A 19,496-nucleotide genomic window follows, 5' to 3' on the forward strand; every position below is an offset into this window, starting at 1 on the left:
GTTTACGCACGAATTGTTCTGGGGCGAGAGCTGGTAACATACTGAGTTTGTATAGTAGTGTAGGGATGATTAAACTTTAAATAATTGTGACTTGACCCAGAAGTGTAAGTCCACGTCGCGACTACGTGTTTATAATTCGTTGAATGTTTGCTAGGCTACTGTCGAATTTAGTTTGTGTTGGTTTATCAATCGACATGTAGCTCGGAATCGGATTCTCTTTCAAAACATCTTTAGCCATAACTACAATACGTAGACCTGTATCCATCCCTCGCTTGTCTTTTCTACTTTCAATTGCATGAACTTTACCCTAATTTTTTTCAAGATAGCGTGTCAATCTTTCATTTTCGAGTGGTATTGGCGTCCACCCCATTGCAACTGTTGTTTTGTCAGTCGCACATAAATGTACAGCGTTTACGCAAGGAGCCATTCCTCGTCTCATATTTCTAAATATCTATCAGAGTTAAGATATGACGCAATAATAACTATACTTTGTCCTCGTTCACACACAAGTCGACCTATTTGGCTGACCCATTCGTAACGTGTAAAATCGGAAGCATGAAATCACTGCAGTGGCGCAAAATGTTATACACTGTTGTATAGATATGAAGTTGAGCGAAGCTAGCACCTGTTTGAGATATTGCAGCTATATTCAATTGTACAAATTAGAGTGGGAGAAGATGGGACACCTTATCATTCGATTTACTGGTCACTTTTGGGAGTAAACATAGGACATTCAAAGAATTATAAAACCATAACTTTGCGGCTTCTATCGATCTTTGTCAATTGTTAAAAACAGGATCAGGATATTTAAATATTATGTGATAAAGGTGTCCCATCTTTTCCCAACTTACTTATTCTATTTGAATAAGGCATGCTAAAAGCCTACTGAATAAGTAGTCATGCCTACTGCTGCGACCTATATACCGTCGAATACGAATCAACAATAAAGACATATTCAGATACTGTTCGAGTCAATGCACCATAGATTTAACACTGGCAGAGTCGTCCTTATAATCTAGGCTAGATATTCCAAAAGGACAATTAGGATTAGGCCCTACGACTAGGGAGCGTTCCATCTACTGCGTCAGGAGACTCGCTCGCCGTGACAAATCGAAGCAGAACAATCCCGAGCGACACCTACTGAGGAACAACTTCAAACGCTTAACTAACTTAACCAATCAAATAATTGCTTAACGCATTCTACTTTAAGTAATTTTTCTTGCAAATCTGGAACGTCAGCCCTCGTTTTGCATGTTGCCTTAACAGGTTCCCTTTTTGTTCTGCTGTGCCTGGTAGCTTTGTCGTTGAAACTTTATTTTATCCAACAAATCCCATATTTCTTCACGGTTTAAGAGAGTAGCTATTCTGAATCAGATACAATGTGGCCAAGCTGAATTCTGCTTGTTGGCCTGGTCACTAAGTCTTGGCCGCAGTGGCATAGGAGCGTCCGCTCTCCATGCCGTCCTGAGACGAGTGGTTTTAACATTTCTTCCATTTAATCAACGCTTATATATATATATAAGCGTTTATATAAGCTTATGTATATATATAAGCGTTGATTTAATTAAACAAACTTTTATAAAATTTCCAATAAATTTTATGAAACGTTGTGAAAATCACTGACCGTTGGTTACCTTCGGCAACCGACCGTAACGCATCAAAACAAAGTTTGAAGTTACGTTTGCGTAGATTTGTAATGTTTGTGAGAAATTAAAACTTTAATATTAACGTTTTGCAGTATCGTTCGAATTATGTTAAAAGCTTAGAATAAAACTGATAATTTATTTTAGTCTTTTATTTCTTAAAAAAGGATAGTATTTAAGTTTGGTCATTTTCTTTTTATATAAATATTATTACGTTAAGTATAACGTTAAAGAAATTATCACTAATAAAGAATTTGTTTTTCGATCGGATGTTTTCTATTTGGCACTGAACTTACTTCATAAAAATTTAATTACAGGTCTTGGGTATAACTGTATAATATAGCAAATTAATTAAATTTGAAACTTTTTGGACATATATATAAAATATGGCTGGTACAGCAAGGCACGACCGTGAAATGAAAATGAACGCAACAAAAAAACTTAATTCAACCAAGAATCCAATTGAAAAGTTGCGTTTGCAATGTTTATCAAGAGGATCAAGTGGAATTAAAGGACTTGGAAGGTACTTTGTGATTGATAGGATGTTTATAAACACTAAATTTGTATATTAACTACAAAATACATTTATGGTGCTTGACCAACTAATATATTTTATGTTTTTCTCTGGATCAGTGTGACATTTTAGGTTCCAAATCTAAAGTGACAGGGTAGCTAGGCAGGCATATCATGAAATTTTCTGCAATATAATATTAAACATTACAACTAGCTAGTCTGCAGAGTACGGCAGTGCCTAACCAGATCTTGCGCATGTAAGACGGTTATTTTTCGAGTGCGCGTGAAAATCCACCTCCAAAGCATGTACATTTTCAAGCCTCTTTAGAAAATCTCACTTTATGTAATACGTAACAGAATCGCTTGTGCACCTGCGACCTGCCATACTCTGCAGATTGGACAATCACAGATATTTGCTTCATAGCATTGTATGTCAGATTATGTCTGCCTACTTTCCATTTTTAAAAGTTGGGGCTCAAGTTTATGATATTTTAGGCATAAATTGCCTATATTATAGTTTAATGTTAAACTACTTTCCCTTTTTTGTTTTATTAAATATTAAACAAAACATACATATATATATAATTTTATTTTACTCCAAAAGTAGTATAGGAACACTGGAAAATATACCCTAATTTAACTTCAACAGGTATAGTCGTATAAATCCAATGTAATTAATCGATCACTGACAGGTTAGGTTTCAAGATTTTAACGCTTCTATAATCATTGAAGTCGTTTCTGATTGTTTGAAGTCCATCAGTTGTTGCCGTTTTTGATCATTAATTGAACTTGATTTGTGTTTGTTGCATAGTCTGCTGTGGCAATGCTGCTGGTGGCTATGTAACATGTAGATGTAGTTATCTAATTGAATCATATCTGTTATGGCTGGATTTGCTGCTGTATGTTATGAATTCAATTACGCTGCCTGTACATGTACAATACATATATATTTGTATATGATACATATATGTATTTTTAGATTGTAGCAAAGAATGTTTATAGATTGTATTATTTTAATTTTAAATGTACTGCAAAATGTACTCAAAACAGGGTAAGTATCTGAAACTGCATTTCCATGTATTTTGTATTTTGGTGCACTGGCAAAGTAAGACATTTTGGTAACTTATCAGTAATCGACACCTTGAACTAAATATTTTGATGATAAATCAAAGGTAGTGGTGGAGATGTGATGGTATATATATTTTGCTATAATATTTAATAAATATCATGGTGTTATATCCGAAACTTGTGTTAAAGTCTGTACAGCGTTACAATATGTAACCTTGGTGTGACATTCGTGACATGCAAGTAATTTGCTTTCAATACTTGCATTTTAGACATTATTTGTAAAATAGATGATTAATATTATAACACAATTGCAAATTCATCTAAAAAGATTATTTCCTCTTAGTCTAAAAAAGTGGTTCCCAAACTTTATTAACTCGCGTACGCGCAAAATTAAAGTATAGATATGTTTGCAAAGAATACTTCAAACGCGCGCGTAAAGCAATGCCTTCCAATCGTTTGGTGACCACTGGTCTAAAATAATGAATTTCAAATTTATCTCAAACAGATAAATTTTATTGTTGAACGGGGCACAATGTATTGCTCATTGTGACATACACACGGAAATGATTTGGTTTAAATAATTGTACTTTGGACATTATTTGTAAAATAGATGATTAATATTATGGCACAATTGCAAATTCATCTAAAAATATGAATTTCATTGTTGTACACGGCACAATGTATTGCTCGTTGTGCTTGCTTGCTTTAATGCTTAACCATTTGCTTGCTTAATGTAAATCAAACAAACACAGAACATTCAAAATAATGGATGATGATGGCAGCAAGTCGATAGACTTCAAGGAATTCAAGAAGGGCTTGAGGGATTATGGTGTTGATATTGAGCCTGATGAAGTACAAGAAATGTTCTCAGCTTTCGATAGAGACGGATCCGGGACGATTGATTTTGACGAGTTTTTGATTAATCTAAGGGTATGAGATTTTTATTATGACATCACGAACTAATTTAATTTTTAAAAAAGTGACCCTAAAAACTGTTTAAAAAAATATAGGCAATTATGATAAATGGAATGACCATAGATTATCTTTAATCTAAACTTATTGCACTGAAGTCCTGGAGCAAGCCTAAATCACAGGTTTCTTAGCGTGCCTTACCGCAGGACCTTTTTTGTATAGAATAGCTAAGAACCCTTAAACGTTATTGCATTTTATGTGTCTATAAAGTATTTGTAATAAATTACCTTAAATTATTTTGTTAAAATTTTTTGTTTAAATATTTTTATCTGTTTTAAATAAAAGCCACCGCTGTCAAAAGCTCGTAAGAATTTGATCCAGCAAGCATTCAGAAAGTTGGACAAGACTGGAGATGGAGTTATAACTGTGGAGGATTTGAGAGGAGTTTACAATGCTAAACATCATCCTAAGTATTTAAATGGGGAGTGGACAGAGGATGATGTCTTCCGGAAGTTTCTTGTTAGTTTTGATACACCTGGTGAAGCTGATGGAGAGGTAGGCTATCTTTCTTGGTGGTTTACTTATGGCCATTTGCTTAATTGCTATTGGGTTTAAAATGTATGACTATTAAAGTCATGTGTAACTTTCAACTATCAAAGCTTTTTAAATATATTTTACATTTGTTTTAATAGCCTATTCAGGTCACCTCATTATGGTAATGAAATCTATAAATAGTATTTATGTTTTCTCATTTTTATGTGGTGGGGTAACTTACATCTTGTATGTGGTGGGGTAACATACATCTTGTACAGGTCTATTTTTTATACAAATTCTACATTTTTCTTACATGCTAATGTGATTATTTACTTACCTACAGGTCACTTACGATGAATTTTTCAATTATTATGTTGGTGTCAGCGCTTCAATTGACCAAGATGTATATTTTGATGTGATGATGCGAAAAGCATGGAAATTGTGATGTAATAATGCAACTTTATAAAGATTATTATCTAACCTTGGTTATAACATATACCATTCCCATATTGTAGTATTCCTGTACTTCAAGCAATTATGTTAACTTACATGCAGTGTGTACGTACTGCTGAAGTAGTTCAGTAATTTGATTATAATACTCTGGATAGATATAGTGAGAAAAAACTTACAGAAAATCCTAAATTATGCTTCGTTATTTCACTTTTACATGATTTTGCAAACCAATTTATATACTTTGCAATGTGTGTGCTTTTTATAAAGTATTATTCTTGTGCTTTAAATTACAAACCTAAGTTTTTTATAGATGTTTTGGGACATTCATATATTTTAATTTTTTATGATGCACTAACATTGTGATGATGTGTATTTTGTCGCTAGCTATCGTTAATAAAAGAAACCTTGCACTACCTTCTTATGGTAATGTAACGTTCCTGGTGTATAACGGCATACGCGTCTGTTTCTAAACCAAGACTGCAAAGAGTCGTGGCACTAAAGGAAAATGCACTCCAGTCACCCTCTGCAACATAGACGTCGGAAAACCTTACTTGGCCCGCTGCTAAAGTATTTATGGTGCGAACCAGAGTCCGTATAAAAACATTTTTCTCGGAATCTGGTGGAAACCATTTGGATGTTAGTGAGAGCAGTTGAACGTTGTCCAACTTTGGCATAACGAGAAATGTTGCAGCGTAGGCGACGTTGCTGTGTTTTGAGAACGCACATGAATAGCAACGAGTTGCGGGACACTGACTTGTCTACTTCAAAGTTAGTATAGACCAAGTTAGGAAACGGCGCTCGTGTCCGCCATTACGGAGCCCACAGAGCGTGAATCGCCTATACAAATGCATGGTCGGCATGTGTTCATTTAGTTTTTGTAAGCGATACAAAGCTAGAAAACACGTATAGCGGTTGTTTTAACATTTAAAATATAATTTCTAATATAAATCTTGTTATATAATATTAAATCTAGGAATTAATGTGAAGTAAATTAATATTTTGACTGGTTTTCGGCGTACAGTGTGGTTTAACAGGGTACTTTACGTTGGCGATTAAGACCAGCAGCAATTAGCTTAGTTTACATAATAGTATATGATCATACCTACGAATCTACAGAGCCATTCTTTACTACATTTATAATCCAACATGAGTGGACATGCAGCTCCAAACTGCTTAAGTACTACCAGATAAGGTGTTCGCGTTTTCCGATTTCATAAAGACCCGTAACGCAGAAAAGGTAGCTTACTAATTCAAGCGGAGGACCAAAAATAGTAACTCAGTATTGTTTTCCTCAATGTCACTTCGATATGAGGCAAATTTTACAAAGATACCCTAAGTTTCGTTGCCGGGTATACGTGTTAAGTTTGTGACCCAAACAGTAAAATCACGGCAATTTACATGAAAAACTGCAGCTAGATACACCAGTTTATGGTAATGTTATGCGTTTTTGTTTGTATTTTTATATTTTGAACGTGTTCTTTTATGTTTTTGGTTAGTAAACTTGATATTTTCTGTTTTTTTACTCTTTAATCGATTGAGTGTTCAATAAAAGTTGATTATTTTTGTGAGGTTTATTATTGTGATAAGATATAACATTAGTAGAAAGCCATTTTTATGCGCAAAAGTGCTTGGTTTTTAAAAAATCGCATTATTTAAACGAAAAACAGCACCCAGCAGTGATAAAATGCTATGCCGTGGGCTCCGTAATGGTGGCGTCTATGACGTCATAGACGCGCGACAATGGATAACAAGACTCGTTGTTTTACAATCCGTTTCCTAACTTGGTCTATACTAACTTTGGTCTACTTAAGAGTTACCAACCGTACATGTGAGCCTTAACCATCCTGATGTAATTGGATCAGAGGAAACTCCTGCAAACTTGTTACTTCCTCCCTTCCGTGTTCTCCACATGACAGTAGCGTCTACTTAGTGGGATGTAGGCTAGTGGGCTAGTTGGTACGGTTGCTTACGTTTATCTCATACTAACTTTGATTTATCTTACTGTATAACACACATGTGCAGGTCTTGGGTGAGTACTTCGAGTTACAATTTTTATAAAGTCGATAGTCGGGTCTGTTTGTTTGCGACGTGATATAATTTGCATATCATTGGCCATATATAGTTAATAGAATGCGTAGATAAAACAAATGGGTTGCCTGAATGCCAAACACTATATTTACTTATTTATAGCCAATTGAATGTGTTTTAGATAAAAGGGTAAACATTTTAACGCGTTATTTGCACCATATGTTGTAATTAAAATGCCCGGCCATTTAATAGAAATCGTACTAATGTGGCTGCTTCCAGACTAAACATGGGCGGCACGTTTAAAATCAATGATCGATGAATAATAAATGAGTCGTTGTCAAAATCGTTTCAATACAAGTTAAACCTGTATGTGATTTGCTTTCGGTAGTGGTTTAAATAAGTTATATACACGTTTAAGTAATATAGTATACTACCTATTAACAAAAAACGTTCACAAAACAGGTTAAAAGTGATTGCGTTTCGCGAAATTACATTTTCCTAACTTCTAACTAAAATTTGAAAAAATGTATTCTTGTAATAGCTTTAACGTTTGTAAATTTGCGTGTATATTAGTTAGCAATAAGTTAAGTTCTCTTTTTCGGTTATTTTGTGTTAAATGTTCTTGGTAAAGTTGTCATTTATCATTCTAGGTGAAACGTTAAAAAAGAAGATTGGTTAGTAATGTTTTGTTGCTAGAACAAATGAATTTCAACATGAGAGAACAAAGCTGTACTTTTATGGAAGTTTCACAACTTGAATTTGCAAAAAGATGCCGCAGAATATCAATTAAAAATATTGCGGCTGGTGTTCTAAATCAGGTACAACTTTTGGATTCTTTATCTTATAAACTGCATGTTTTTATTAATGTTTGTGGATTTATGTGGATAAAATACTAACAAATGTTTATTGCAGGATATACTTGAGCTATTGAAGCCTTATTTTTATCAGCAAATTCATATTGACAAGAATAGCTTATCCTGTAAGTATATGCTGTATTAAATTTGAAACTCCTTTGCCGTAATCGAACTTAGCATTTCGAGAACTAGATAAATATACAACTTTTTCATATTACCTTTCCAAAAAGAGAAAACAGACTTTTTCATTTTGCCTAATTTTTAGGATAATTTTGTGGATGAAATTCATTGTTTTTTCTTCCAGGTAAAGCAGTACTTTTGGATGGATCATGTGCTGCCCGTTGTTTGGAAGAATTAAACGGGAAAATGTTCCGCGGTCAACGTCTGTCTGTATCTCTTGCATCATGTGATTTTATGCTGTGTGTCACTCAACTTCCACTTTCTTTCACTCACGATCAGTTTTTAAGTTTGATCACACCATTTGGGACTCCAGAACGTTGTTTTCTAGTGCATAGGTAAAACATATCTTAATTACACAATTTTAAACATATACGTTGGGTGGCTTTTTATGAATTTTAGCATCCAAAAGTGAGCTTTAGGTTGGAGGCTGCCTTCTATACTGTCCTTATTGGATGATTTGTGTACAAGTGCACTCTATTCTGCTTACCCATTTAAATGCTAAACTATGAACCGCAGTTGCTGTTTCTTCAACTACTGTCATTTCTTGCAATAACAATTTTAGTGGTGCATACTAACTACTAATAGTAATGTATCAGTAAAATATATCCATTTTGCTTATTCAATATATATTTATTAGCTCATATGCACTAATGCACATGGGTGTATATTAAGTTATACATTTGTATATTCACAGTGATGTAACTGGGCAAAGCAAAGGTTATGGTTGTGTAGAATTCACAAGCAAAGAATCGTCTATAAAAGCCAAGAACCAACTCAATGGGTTTAAAATCCAAAACAATGTATTGCAGGTGAGTACAAAAGATTGATTGATAATTTCCATTACTATCCCTTAGTAACTAACACTTTTCTCTTGATTACACTTTGTTACAACACAAGGCATATTAGTGATGTAACGTAGATCTAAACATTTTTACGTCCATTACAATACAAGTAGCCTAATACCCTTTTTGCATGGTACAAAGTTAATGCGAATAGCGATCCGCATTAACTCGTCATATGATAATTCGCTAACCGCGTTATTTTGCATGGTCATTTGTTTATGCGCGTATTAACATTGAGTTAGCTTACTTAAGCGCAATATTGTTAAACCTAGTTTATAAAATAAGTTTTTATACTTTATGGTGATATTACCAACTAAAAACTGTAAAAATAATACCCGAAATAGATTAAGCTCTTGAAAGTGAAACTGTAATTCCACCAAACTTTTCATTACTCGCATAATGCGAGTAACAACCAACCTCCTACAGCAGATGACACGCTTATGACGTTATGCGTGTTAACTTGCTTTTGCGAGTAAATATGCGAGTACTTACGCGCATAAAAGTGACCATGCAAAAAGGCTATATTTAATGTTTCGTTTTTACCTCTTTAAAGATAGTATGTTAAAATGTTAGTTTGTAATTGTAACAGATTTCCAAGATTAGGTATTATTTATACTTACCAAACACATTATTTTGTTTTAAAATCTTAACTACATGGTTGACCTGTACCTGAATGTGACCGTCTGAATTAAGCTGCTGATATGCATGTTGATTGTCTCTTACTTGTTATAAAAGGTTCACTGGCTTGATACGATTCCCATCCACTACACCGGACTCTACTCCTCGTGTCTCCTTGTAGAAGATCTACCACCTGGGTTTAAGGACCAACAAGTCCTGCATGAAGTATTTTCACAGTTTTCAACCCCAAAGTTTTGTCAGGTATCGTCAACAGTATTTGTAACTATGAGTGTTCAGTTAATTTTTCAAGGCAATTTTGATAATCCCTTGACTGCTAGATTATTTTCAAAACTTTTAATAAGATCTTAATGAATCCAAATTTGCAATAAAACTTTTAAAATAGTGCTTTTTAAAATGGGCTATATACAGTCTTCAGGTTCTTTTTTTCTTGTCCATAGTGACATACTGACATTAGGTGTTACATTAATTTTAACATGATTTGAATCGCTTTTTACCATAAAATTAGCTTAGTGGCTGCACCACTTGCACCACTGCCTATTTATTCAAAAAATCTATTAAACTGTGATTTCCAGCGTCTTTTTTAAATTTCCTAAATTCCTAGCCAGTTGTTCTCTAGAAATTAGTTGGTCTCATTTTTATAAGTTGGCATTAGTACGTCAGATAGGCGAAAGAAAAATCAATTGTAAAGAAATTTATTTTATTGTTGAAACCCAATTCCTTTAGTGTGTCACTGTCAGACTAACTTTAGCTGTATATAAGAATAAACCACACAATTTTCGTTTATATACATTTGAAATAAGTATTAATGTTGTATTGTTTTCTCTATTTTAAAATTTTATTGCTTAATGTACATTAAATATCACTTAGCCATGAGCTGTTATATTTCTTAAGTAATGTGCAGGTGCTAATTTGTAGGTTTTTATTACAGTTAGCCCAATGTCCTTACAATGACTTTGCGATTGTTGAATATGCTGACTCATCACAAGCAGAAGAGTCTTGGACCAAATTAAATGGATACAGAATCGGTTAGTTGACTAGGTATTTACTATTTTTTTAAACATTTCCAAAAAAAATGTATGTATACAATACAGAAAAACTTGGTGGCTTTTAATGTATTTTAAAATGACCAAATAAACATTGTTAAATCATCCATTTTAAGGGGAATTCCCAGTGAAAGTTTCATTTTGTGTCCCTGGACCTCGAGGTCTTGTTGTACTGAATGCTCTACGTGCGTCGAGGGATTTAATCCGAGGAAACCCGTGTGGTGGTCTCCTACCAACACCTGTAATGGACCATAATACAAACAAGCAGCTCGCAAGTTCACTGCTTAACCATCATAAAGGTGAGATGCAAATTTTGTTTTATTTAAAGTATTTATATAAAGTAAGATAAAAAATCACTTTTGGTATTGAGATAACTAACGGTAGCCAAGTCTTCTGGTGTTGGTTGCTGTAAGACCTTTTTAGAATAGTTAGACGAAGTATGGGGAATAAAGTACTGTAACTAACAAGGTATATGTTTAGCCAGCACAAATCTCAAAATAGGACAATGTATTTAGGGTGTTGTTGTGCTCTAGTGTGTCAACTCTGGTACAAATTCAAAGTCCTCTGATGTGCCTTCCTCTAGGACCTTTTCCTCAAGCCCCAAAGTAGTTAGAAAATAATATACTTCTAGAACTTAACAATAAATATGGGGAGAACAATATTTTAAATGCTTACTTATTAAATGTAACTTAGGCAAATTAACTGTTTAATTAGTTCAAACGTATTCTATTTTAAAACTTGTTTGTTTGTTTAAAAAAAATATGCTTTAATGTTCGAGAAGTTTACATAACAGAATAAGGGGTTACTTTATGTTTATTTTGGTTACTATAATTTAAACTTTATATATATTTCAGATTCTTTAAATGTTATTCCTGATGGACTGGCTGCAGTTACTTCTAAAGATCCGCAGGTATTATTGCTAAGCACAAAGCAAGACCCTTAGTTAAAAATCTCAGTAATTGTATGACATAGTGCAGCAGTGGGGGTGCAAAATGTAAATATTAAAAATGAATTAAAAAAGCTGTTTTGACCAAATTCACACAACTCTTTGTAGGCATACAGTAAAAATAGTTTATTTTTTAAAATACAGTTAAAAGGTATGTGTACCACTATAGTCTGTGACCCAAAGTCCAACCAAATCAAATGGTGTCCAAGAGTAAAAAACCACTGCTTTAGGATTTATATCATGGGTTTATATTAATTGGAAATTAAGGTCTAATCTGTGTACAGACAGTCCTAACCAAGCTGAATCTACAATCCCAGTTGTAGCATTTAAAATGGTACTGTTTTCGAGTTATTGTCACCTATATTTGCACCAGTGATATCATGGGTGCTTCTCGCTTGAGTGAACTACCTGTTACATTGGAAACTTTGACTTCTGTTCACTTTAATAAGAGATACTATGTGTCACAGGTGCACCAGTTGCTTAATGCATTACAAAATCGGTTAACCGAGCCCCAGGTTCTTAACCCATCCCTTCATAATGTCCATCACACTGATATATGGGCACAATCACAACTTACAATGAACTCAGCCATGCTTAACCATCTACAACACGCTGGTAAGAACCATTGTCATTATAAATCTTAGATATTCAGTCTTGTTGGTTTGCGCAGTGCAAATTTGTTACGGAAAATTTATTAGTGCCATTGATGTAATGGAACAGATGCCTAGCTAAAATACGTTTTGTTGTCAGCCAATATAGACCAAAGATAATGCAATATTTTTACCGGTAAATGGCGAACTGTTTAAGACTAAAATTTGATAACAGTATTTCAACAGTTCTTGTAGCTAGTGGCGCAGCCAGAAAAAAAATAGGGGGTTTATTCAAAAATTTTCAAAACTTTTTGTTTTAATTATTTAAAAAAATTTTTTTTTGGTTTAAAAGGGGGAGGGTCGCGACCCCCTAAACCCCCCTGGCTGCGCTGCTGCTTGCAGCACTCCAAAATCATTGTAATAAATCAAGTCAATATTTTTTTTAAATGCCAAAAAATATCAATTGGTATTTTTTAAAATCCCAATGTATTTAAATGAAGGTCGTTTAGTTGGTGAAGTTCCCACCAGTCTTCCATACAGAGCAACAGATGGTGTTTCACATCATATGTCTCTACGTAGTCGCAGTGGAAGTATATCATCCTGTGATTCGGGTGCTAAAGCTGAAGACGAAGTGTTTGAACCAATGAGGAGACCAAGTCAAGAGGTGTGTTGTACATAAATGTACACTACACTGTTAAGCATGAATATATATATATATATGCAGATGAATCGCATATACAGTCTTGCATAAGTTTTAAAGAAATATTGCATATTCTTTTGCTGTTGTTACTAGGCCTAAAATGTAATACAAGCGTATAGAATAACTATTTTCTACTAACTGACATAAAAGTTATTTCACCAGGAATATTAGTGCAATAAACTTTACTATTTACATTTTACCAGAAGAGAAAAGTATTAGTTACAGTTTCGCATAACGCATAATTTCGATATGGCTAACACGCGATACAGTTTGGTTATAATTATTTAGAAATTTGTTTTCACATTAAAATCCAAACTTCATTGCAGTTAATGTATAATAAATCCTATTTGCTCTGACTTTACATTTCCAGGATTCTCATCCATTTGAAAACACATATGGTCTACGAGGTGTAAACGTGGAAGACAAAATCGATTCAACTTTTGTTGGCAAACCCATTTTAAGAAACGCTGGTTTCGGCAACCCTGAGCCAGTGATGCCACACCATTCATTACTCGCACATACTGGAAACAACTCGCATCCTAATACATTGCTGTTTCTCAGGGAGGAATCACAGGTTAGGATAGGTTTCAACTTTTACTGTTTAACGTTTATTCCGTAATTTTCTGTTTACCACATTGTAATCAAGATTTTAGTAAACACTTTACAGACAGTCAGACAGAAAAGTTTTCTATGTAGCACTTAAATCCCATACAATTTCTTACAGTGCTAAATGTCACATATTTGCTTTGTAAAAACTCAAAAACTAATGTTAACAGTGTAGATTAGTTGCATTTACCACGTATAAAAAAGTCTGTCAAAGCACTTTATATTTCTTGCGAATTTTTTCCAGGAGATTTTTGACTTCTAATACCACATAAACATTTTGTGTTTGCTTGTTTTAATGGCTTGTTATATTTCATGACTCAGCGAAGTGAAAGTGCCGACTCAGCATACAGTGGCAGCCAAGGAAGTAATTCATCAGATTATGGTTTTCCATGTCATGCGAATCGTGTGTCTAACATATCGCAATGTGCAACTTCTAACAGTAATTTACCTGGTCATACAACAAGAACACAGGCAAGTTATTTGTGTGGCTTGTTTTATATATTGATGTGTTCAATTTCTTTTTACCGAAACTGTTTTAATTAAAGCGGATTTAATTTAAAATAAACCAACTAAAGTTTCAAGTTATTTTTTCCAGAGTTCAAAAACGTTATAAGTTTTAGACTTTGCAACATAAATTATGTATAAGCTTTTTTCCAATAAGAAGTTAAAAACTTTAATTTTTGTAAACAAACTAAATATAATCCTATTCAGGGAAGCTCACTTGTGCAAGAGTTTCACCATTTCAACTCCATACTGCCACCTGGAGTTCAACGCTATCCACAAATCCCGAAGAAAGTTTGTTACGATAATGTGTTGGACTACACTGGTTCATCTGGTGCTGTAGTGACATCCAGTGGAAGGTTTTCACCGTACCCAACTCATGGTGTAACCAGCAAATCTCAACAACAACAACAGGTGAAGTCATTGAAGTTGCCACAATTTATGTCATAGTAACCTTAAATATATATATATATATATATATGTGAAATTATTGTATATAAGTATACTTGGTATATTGGCTTTTTGGTCAATCGAAGATTTACATGCATATAAATTTCTTATCATGCAATCCTATGTTTCTGTATCTAGCTCACAATATCTATCTGTTCTATATTATTTAACACGGGTCTACAATCTACATGTATTGTTTTTAGTCTCACTACCCACTTGTATCAGCTTGTAACTGACCATTATTTTAAATTTCGTATTTACAATATTACACAAAGAATGCGAAAACTTTTAAAAGTTACTGTTAAATAGTAAAAATTTTGTTACAAAACCTGTTATGAAACAACCTTATATTCCATTATATAAGTTTCCGCTTAATAACACCAATGTTAAATAATTCCCAGGTAAACCAACCCATTAGTCGTGAACTTGGAAGTAACGAACACATGTCAGCGTTTGTACATTGCCCACAATCTAATGATGTCATGAGGATCCCACGTCCGGAAATCAACAGAAAAGATGTTCCAACAAAAGGTAACCTTGATAAATTTGTCAAAAAATGTTTTTTTGGACAGTTTTTAACTGGTTTTTAATACTTTTTTTTATTGTTCTTGTAAAAAATTGGGTTAAAATTGTGTTTCCAAAACAACAATAGTATTAGTAAGTTGCCTAAATGTCATGCTTAATATAGGATCCAGGCAATATATACCGTAAAGAATCCCTTCTTTAAATTGCGCAAGATATGTATAAAGGTGGCTGTACACAGTATCCGGCATGCCAATCGCTTGCCAAGTCGTATGCATACCCATTACCGAGTTCCGCATGCGGCAGCGAAATCCGGACAAAACGGACCAAACGGTCGAATTCCGGATACTGTGTACAGCCACCTTAAGTGTACTTTAAACATTATTACTGTATCTAATGCAACACCTGTTATTTTAGTTCCAGTATCTGTATGCACAAGTACTCAACCAATAGGAGGCGAGAGAAAGTTTCAAACACTCAGTAGTTTGTCTGCTGTGTTACCTCATGAAGGTAGATATTAGTTAAGAATTATTTATGTCATGTTTTCCACTGGTTTAAATTTAATAACTGACACTCTTTGACCAAGCATTAACATATGTCTATAAAAAATTGAGGCCTCACTTCAAGTGCTACAAATATGGTATATGCAATTATTTTATCACACTGCAGTTCTTACTTAGTAATAAAAAGTATGTACCTAAGAAATTTTATCATGTCCCTTTAAAAAATAGATATGTTCCTCAGACAGCCTTAAAATCTGTTCCTTAAACGTTTAATTATGTCTTATCAGTATAACTATATCTAATGACTATTGTACAATGTGGTACATATTCAAATTTTCCTACTAATCCATTGCAAAAATATTGTTTTTTTAGTTGAGAAACCAACAGCCATTATTGGCCGAACCACTCCGCGCACTCGTCGAACCCGTTTGACCCCCATCCCTGGTATCGGGCACGAACTTGGGGCTGATTCACCCACCCAACTTCAACTTCTTGGGTCCAACCTGGTGGAGGGGTTGCTAGGGGAATCCCCTCGTTCCGGGGGTTTCAATGCAAGCACAGCGGGCAGATTACTTCGTGCATTAAACCTGTTTTCTCCTACAGAGTTTGTGGTAAGTTGTCATTTGTGAAAACTTGCTTCTTCACCGTCAATACCCTGCTCTGGTTTTATTAATGGTTTATTACGTCACAATAGTGAATTGGTGATACTTTACATAATACAGTGGGTATCCCAGAGGCCTAAGGAACCAAAATTTTCACTGGTCACCAGCTAAAGGAATAGCATGCTGTTTTTTTTTTAATTTCATTAATATTTTTACCGGTGATATTACAGGTGCTTCTCGCTTAATTTTAATTCAGTTCTTAAATATTTGTCCATTTCCTGTACTGTAGCCTACCCTACATATCTAAACTGGGTGTTCTAGCTTTAATGTGTATACTCATTTCCATTTACCAGAATTCCCCCCAAGCTGTGACTCCCATTCGTAAGCGAGGTGTTGGTAACGTTCTTCCATCTCCCGAACCCAGCCCTGAAGCTGGTGCTTATGTAGGCCAGCATTCGCAGGGGTTGGGGGGTCATTACGCAGATTCTTACGGCATCCTGGGTGAGGTTATGGGGCTGGGGAATTCCCCGCAACACCCAGGCATGATGGGGTTAATGAAAAGAAGGCGAAGCAATGAAACATAATCAGGTGAATATTTTTATTTGATGTATTTATATTATTTAAGTTTAATCTCAAAATTGAATGCTTCTAAAGTAATATAGTAACTAAATACAGTTACAGTACTGATATAAATGGGTTTAATTGCTCATTGATATATCATCATTGTTTTGGTGCTTTTGTACAATGAAATAAGTAACAGTTTTATTTTCCTGGAAATGTTGTTTTTGGCAGTTAATAAGCCAACCCAGGCCTAAATCCCAGGTTTTTGACTTTTCTTACCATAGAACCTCACCCATATAAATAACAAATTTTAATAAAAAATCTTTTATTTTCCAGGATAGCTAAGCTTGTTCAATTTCTGCTGCTGCTCTGTGATATTTCATCACTAATTATGCCATTCATGTTCAAAACCTTTTTATTGTGTTTTTTTTACGTTTTAGTTCATTGCAGTCATGGCAACTGTTGTCATTCCACTTTTCATTATAAAGTAAATAATTCATTATATATAATGATAAGAACAATTATAAGTTGCAGCGATACGCCTAATACTGCTTCTCCCTAAAGTTTTATAAGTTGATTCGAAACACCGCACAATTTTACTTCCTAATTCGCATTGTGTTTCGTATATTTTCATTGTTCTTATTTCGCTTTACGACATCGGCTTCTCTTTCCCTTACGCGGCGGGAAATCAGTCCTCCAATTCTCGTCGACGAATTCTACTTCTCCCTTCGTTCTAACTTCAGATTCGACTTTTCTATTCTCGCGTAAGAAAAGTTTTCGCGGCTGCCACACTTTTCTTTTTTTCACAATAGCTGGGTGCGCTTGTTTTTATTCAATAGCTTTTATCGTCCCGTTCCGTAACTGCTCACCAAATTTGCCAAAATGGACAAAAATGTCAGTTCCCTTCCGAGGTAGGTAATTTTAACCGTGTGCCCTTACTAACCGGACAACTTCTCGTTCACTCCGGTTCAGGTATTCATGTTTGTGTTAAATAAAGCATCACCAGATTCAGGTGTCGTTTATTCAGTACGGACAAGTAACGTTTTTTCAGATTTTTTCGGGGTAATTTAATAAATGTATAGTACTGTGGGTAAGTGAGTACATGGTTTTATAATTCTTTGAATGTTCTTCATTTACTTCTAAGTCGGTCGAGAAAATATAATGAAAGGTTGTCCCATTACCCCCGCTGTAGTATATCTTTAAAAGGTAATGTAATGCATGCTATTGTATTGCGTTTATTTTAAACTCTACTTTGCAATCTATCGGTTTGGTGGGAACGCTTGTACTACGACCTAAATATACATGGTTTTGATGAGGTTACAATTATGTGCTTGGGCAAGACACTTAACTTCAACTGCTCCAACCCAGTGGTGACTAATGAGTTGTTCAGAATGTCAGCCAGGCAAAAAACAATTATCCACAAAGTTACACATATACGTTGTAACTTTAACAACCCCGTTCTTCGCCACTCGAGGACAATTACGCGTAATTCATTTAAAGTTAAGTCGTTTCCACATATATAGCAATGTATAAATACATGACTCTTGAAAATTGTAAAAACAGAACGAAAAAAAGCTATGTCAAACTTAACCACTAGGTGGAGCCATAGAGAGTATTTTACTGCTGTTTCGAAAACTCGAATAAACTGCGATCGTTTCATTTCTTGGGTGACTATTACCAAACCAAACATTGTGACCGCATTTTCATTACTTTTTCATTCCTAAATTATAACCAACAACTTTGCAGCTATTTCAAGGCACGCTGGATATCAATAATTCAATATCCTTCCCAACCCAGCGCTTATTCCTGACCTTTAGCCGGTGAAAACTTGACCGTCGGCGGTGTTCAGTGGTTCGTAAAATGTTAATCTCATCTGGAACATAATTGGTCGAGTGAAGAGGTTGCGTTATTGGTACAACCCATGTAACTGTGCTAGCTTAGACATACTTCTATAGGGGGCAGAGCGGGCCAAGCAGACATAATCAAGCCAAAAATTTCCAGCTGTAATTATGGCATCCATGCAGCAACGAAAGCCAGACTGTGCAGTCCAGCCTTTAGAATGTCAAAACCAAATTCAAAGCATTCTATAATTACGTAACTTTGTTGCCGAAATTATTCAGCTATTTATTAGCGCGTGAATTGGGTATCGCTTGACCTTTTCTGTACATGGGTTTCTTTTGCTATGAGAATACCCAATAGCCTACTCAAGCAATACTGTCGACCATTGCCAAGTTTAAATACGTTTCGAACATTTTTGTTTTATGGTCCGGTCTCTGAGGATCACGTTCTCACCAAGGGATTCAAGGCTCTTCTATTTTTCTTTATTAACCAATATATTATCTATTATCTTATTTCGATTTTGCATCAATCAGTAAGCATTCAAAAACCGTGCACTATGCCAAAAAATCATTTTAAAATTTTATTGAACGAAATCGGATTAAGTTATAATTTTTTTCGCGCTGTTGATAGAGCGGTGATAAACGGTCCTATATTTGATGGGAATTGTTTATATTTTGCAAAATTCATCTTAAAAGTTGGATGTTTGCCATTGCCAAATAAAAATTACTGAAATCGAATCTTGTCGGCAAGTTCAACGTGCAGGGCGAGCGGTTCATTCGGTTTGTGTTTTTCACTCGCACGCGCATGCGCATTACACACACGTACAGACTTGATAAGTTGGTAGAGCGAGTCGCACGCAAAGTTAGGGCGAACACACATACTCCCTCAACGTGGCTTGGCACATGAGTACAGTCGAACGTTCAAGTTTTGTTGAGCGGTTTCTGTATTTTGGAACAGGGCCAACTTT

The 19,496-nt window shown here is 34.7% G+C and overlaps 2 protein-coding genes across 2 annotated transcripts; both read left to right on the forward strand.

Moving 5' to 3' along the window:
• Nucleotides 1-1,960: 1,960 nt before the first annotated feature.
• On the forward strand, nt 1,961-5,536 carry LOC149735498 (calcyphosin-like protein). Its single transcript, XM_089877708.1, has 4 exons — nt 1,961-2,166; nt 3,977-4,154; nt 4,482-4,691; nt 5,014-5,536. Exons 1-4 carry the CDS (start codon nt 2,030-2,032, stop codon nt 5,113-5,115), a joined length of 627 nt encoding a protein of 208 aa, XP_089733834.1. The 5' UTR covers nt 1,961-2,029; the 3' UTR covers nt 5,116-5,536.
• A 2,244-nt stretch (nt 5,537-7,780) lies between these two features.
• On the forward strand, nt 7,781-17,701 carry LOC149735499 (uncharacterized). The gene is made up of 18 exons (XM_089877669.1): nt 7,781-7,969; nt 8,064-8,130; nt 8,310-8,520; nt 8,880-8,994; nt 9,763-9,906; nt 10,595-10,691; nt 10,826-11,008; nt 11,564-11,619; nt 12,123-12,270; nt 12,746-12,909; nt 13,316-13,519; nt 13,873-14,022; nt 14,263-14,466; nt 14,904-15,033; nt 15,442-15,534; nt 15,900-16,138; nt 16,483-16,717; nt 17,027-17,701. Exons 1-17 carry the CDS (start codon nt 7,853-7,855, stop codon nt 16,711-16,713), a joined length of 2,553 nt encoding a protein of 850 aa, XP_089733795.1. The 5' UTR covers nt 7,781-7,852; the 3' UTR covers nt 16,714-16,717; nt 17,027-17,701.
• The last annotated feature ends 1,795 nt before the right edge of the window (nt 17,702-19,496 follow it).

The sequence above is a fragment of the Ciona robusta genome, chromosome 5, assembly GCF_009617815.1.
Source record: "Ciona robusta chromosome 5, ASM961781v2".
NCBI lineage: Eukaryota > Metazoa > Chordata > Ascidiacea > Phlebobranchia > Cionidae > Ciona > Ciona robusta.